The sequence below is a fragment of the Cibotium barometz genome, chromosome 28 (assembly GCF_041138505.1).
Source record: "Cibotium barometz isolate CiBa-2024 chromosome 28, ASM4113850v1, whole genome shotgun sequence".
Lineage (NCBI taxonomy): Eukaryota > Viridiplantae > Streptophyta > Polypodiopsida > Cyatheales > Cibotiaceae > Cibotium > Cibotium barometz.
The window spans coordinates 36648672-36651968 of NC_141073.1; the positions used below are offsets into that span (position 1 = coordinate 36648672).

The following is a 3297-nucleotide window of genomic DNA, read 5'->3' on the forward strand; positions in this document are numbered from 1 at the left end:
GGCAAATAAGCTTGTGTGTGAAGGTATATGGGTCGCTCTTACAGCTCGCAAAATGGCACGGTGAGCATGGCCAATTGAACTTGTTGTGACAGACACAGAGAATGCTCTTCTAGAATTACAAATTCAACATATCATTATCAATTTATTAAGGTTCTTTTTTTCTCAATTGAACACATCCACCGCTACAACCTACATGATTCAAACTGACAACATTGTGCTTGGGACGCCGATCCTCTAACCAATTTGGCTACGCAACATGGGACTTACCAAGAAAAAGTTCAAAAAGGGAATTTTAACAATTATTGAATACAACAATTATACAAGGCAATCACACATAATAGCTTGAAAAAAGAGAGAGCATATTTCGTAATTAAACCCTCTTTACCTAAGGTTCAGAAATTAAATAAAATTGTCTTGAAATATTTTGTTTTGTAAAGAGCCCGTGGATTTTATTATAAAGAGCACTCTAGATGTAGTGGATTTTATTAAAAAGAGCACTCTAGATGTAGTGGATTTTATTAAAAATTTGAAATTGAGAGAAAGTCTTTAAACACTATGATTGAGTATATCGTGACGATAAGCCAAGGGATAAATGGTGAGGATGAACCTGGACGTGAACGCGACTAGGTTCATGGTCTCAGAAAGCGCTGAGGCCTGCAACAGAGCGATATATTTCTCCTCCCTCTCTCTCTCTCTCTCTCACACACACACACACACACACACTCTCTCTCTCTCTCTCACACGCGCACACACACATTAGGCCTCGCTTGATTCTGATCATCAGACCTTGTCAGGCAAAACCTTGTGGCTAAGTAGTGCAGGAGAGGATGTCTTCAGAGGAGGAAACGCCTTTCCATGTGTTTCACAAGGTGCCGGCAGGAGACGGTCTCTATGTGCGAGCGAAGCACGTGCAGGTACGAACACGAGATGCTATTGATGCCGTGTTGCTGGTTTCGCAGACCGTTATGCTGCTGTGGGTGTTGAATTGTGTGTGTCTTTGTTGTTGGGTGGTTGGTGGTGGTGGGCAGTTGGTGGAGAGGAACCCCGACAAGGCTATTGCGCTGTTCCGCGCGGCCATGGATGCAGGAGATCGGGTGGACAGCGCATTGAAGGACATGGTCATTGTGATGAAGCAGCAGAACCGCTCGGAGGAGGCCATCCACGCCATCTCTTCCTTTCGTTCCCGCTGCTCCGACCACGCCCAAGATTCCCTCGACAACGTCCTCCTCGACCTCTACAAGGTAGCTAGCCTGCTGCCTCAGAAGATTGACCTCCTTTCATTACAAACGTGACTCTCAAGTATGTACGATTTGCTGCTCACGCTTTCTTGCTTGCTTTGCTTTCTTCTCTCTCAGACATGCGGTCGTTTGGAGGACCAAATCGCCCTGCTCATACAGAAGCTTGAGCTCTTCCACAACGGCCACGCTTTCAACGGGAAAAGAACCAAGACCGCCCGCTCTCAAGGCAAAAAGTTCCAAGTCTCTGTAGAGCAAGAAGCTGCCAGGCTTCTGGTGATCTTTTAAACTACCACAACCACACACACACACACACACACACACACACACACACACACCCACCCCCACCCCCACACCCACCCCCAGCCTTCCCTCCCGCCCCCCAAAACACACACACACCTCCCCCCTACGCAATTTTCTGCACCTATTTTGAAACCTCGATTCATTTTTGCAGGGAAACCTAGGCTGGGCATACATGCAACAATCCAACTACATCGCTGCCGAATCTGTCTACAGGTAACCTTCTCCTTCCAAGGTTAGTATGATTCTGGAGATGACCCCATCGCATTATGGTTTACATATAGCATGCCTGATGGCATGCAGGAGGGCTTTGGCATTGGAGGTGGATAACAACAAGGTGTGCAACTTGGGGGTGTGCCTCATCAAGCAAGGTAGGCCAGAAGAAGCCATAGCCGTGCTTAGGGGAGCCTCCTCTTCCAACAACAAAAGGGGAAACTCTGAATCTCACTTGAAATCCTATGAGAGGGCACAAGAACTCATTCTGCAAGCCTCCTCCATGTTGGTGCCAGGTCATCATGTCTGCTGTGATGAGACTTCTTCCATGACTACAACCACCATAGACTCTACTTCCATTGCCCGGCACGACAGAGAACGAAGGCAAGCCCCTGACATCATAGAAAACTCGTCTAACATTGGCAAGGAGCTGAACATAAATCAAGAAGCCCAGAAAATGAGCAGGATGGTTGCGGCAGCATGCATGCTTGCTTGCAATGATGGGCAACAAGGAGCAGATGATGGTGGCAATGCTAATGATGCTGATGCTACAAGCCACCATGGCAATGGGCATGGACATGCACATGAAGAAGGCAACAATCACTGTAAGGATGCCATTGAAGCAAACACATTCTCTCTCCCTTCATCATTACCACCTCTGTCCACTACTTCTATGAGGTCTCAAGTGCATGGGCGGAGAAGGCTCCCTGTGTTCCAAGATCTTACCATCCTTGGAAGTGCGGCGGCAGCTTAGTAGCTCTTGCCTTTTTGTAATCCTCACCAGAATGGACTTACAACCTCATGTGTGTCCTTTCTTGAGACCCTACAAGAGTGCATTGCTCTTCTTCACACGGTTTGCACATGGCTTTCATGATGATGATAATTCTCATACATATTCACTGTAAGATAGGATGAATCCCTCACGTGTCTGTGAACATGCACTCCCATACACTCTAGTTGCTTTGGTGGGAATTTATGAAAGTGGGTAATGCCTGACCAGATGCCCATACTGAATGCCCATGGTGGAGATGAATGTAACTTTTTTATTTGGCCTATCATTTGGAGCAATGTATGTGATTGCATGCATGCAAATAACTGAATTGCACGGGAAAATTTTTGACACATTAAAATTCCATGTCGGGGTCTTTGGGAATCGTGCCGTGGGTTAGCAAAGCTCCAACCAGGGCTGAAATGTGAAGGCCTACCCTAACCTTCAGTTTGAAGGCCATAATCTAGGTTGACCTTCAAAGTATATATGTTTATGTGAAACTTAGAATCACTTAAGCTCTTTACATTCATTTTTTGACTCGAGTCAAGGTAGGGAACTCGCGAACATTACGTCTCCCTGCCAACTCCAAGTGTAGAGAATAACCACTAAACCTTTTTTGTTCACATGTTTGATTAATTATAATTGTCAGTGTCTTTCAATGGGAAATCTTGGTAAAACCATAGATTGCATATATTTGATTGATTACAGAATGTGAAAATGTTTTATAAAAGCTCATGTTAGTTAAGACATTCTCTTTGATACGGAAGTCAATGAGAATTC

The 3297-nt window shown here is 45.4% G+C and overlaps 1 protein-coding gene across 1 annotated transcript; it reads left to right on the forward strand.

Annotated features, from left to right (window-relative positions):
• The first annotated feature begins 484 nt into the window (after nucleotides 1–484).
• LOC147622795 (protein SULFUR DEFICIENCY-INDUCED 1-like) lies at nucleotides 485–2861 on the forward strand. The gene is made up of 5 exons (XM_086822436.1): nucleotides 485–914; nucleotides 1029–1241; nucleotides 1356–1511; nucleotides 1690–1751; nucleotides 1839–2861. Exons 1-5 carry the CDS (start codon nucleotides 828–830, stop codon nucleotides 2500–2502), a joined length of 1182 nt encoding a protein of 393 aa, XP_086678562.1. The 5' UTR covers nucleotides 485–827; the 3' UTR covers nucleotides 2503–2861.
• Nucleotides 2862–3297: the final 436 nt, after the last annotated feature.

What these genes read in the sequence shown, in the direction of transcription:
- LOC147622795 (XM_086822436.1), top strand. Translation starts at nt 828, where the DNA reads ATGTCTTCAGAGGAGGAAACGCCTTTCCATGTGTTTCACAAGGTGCCG. An exon ending in TGCGAGCGAAGCACGTGCAG is followed by an intron (nt 915 to 1,028) that starts GTACGAACACGA and finishes GGTGGTGGGCAG; the next exon opens with TTGGTGGAGAGGAACCCCGA. An exon ending in TCCTCCTCGACCTCTACAAG is followed by an intron (nt 1,242 to 1,355) that starts GTAGCTAGCCTG and finishes CTTCTCTCTCAG; the next exon opens with ACATGCGGTCGTTTGGAGGA.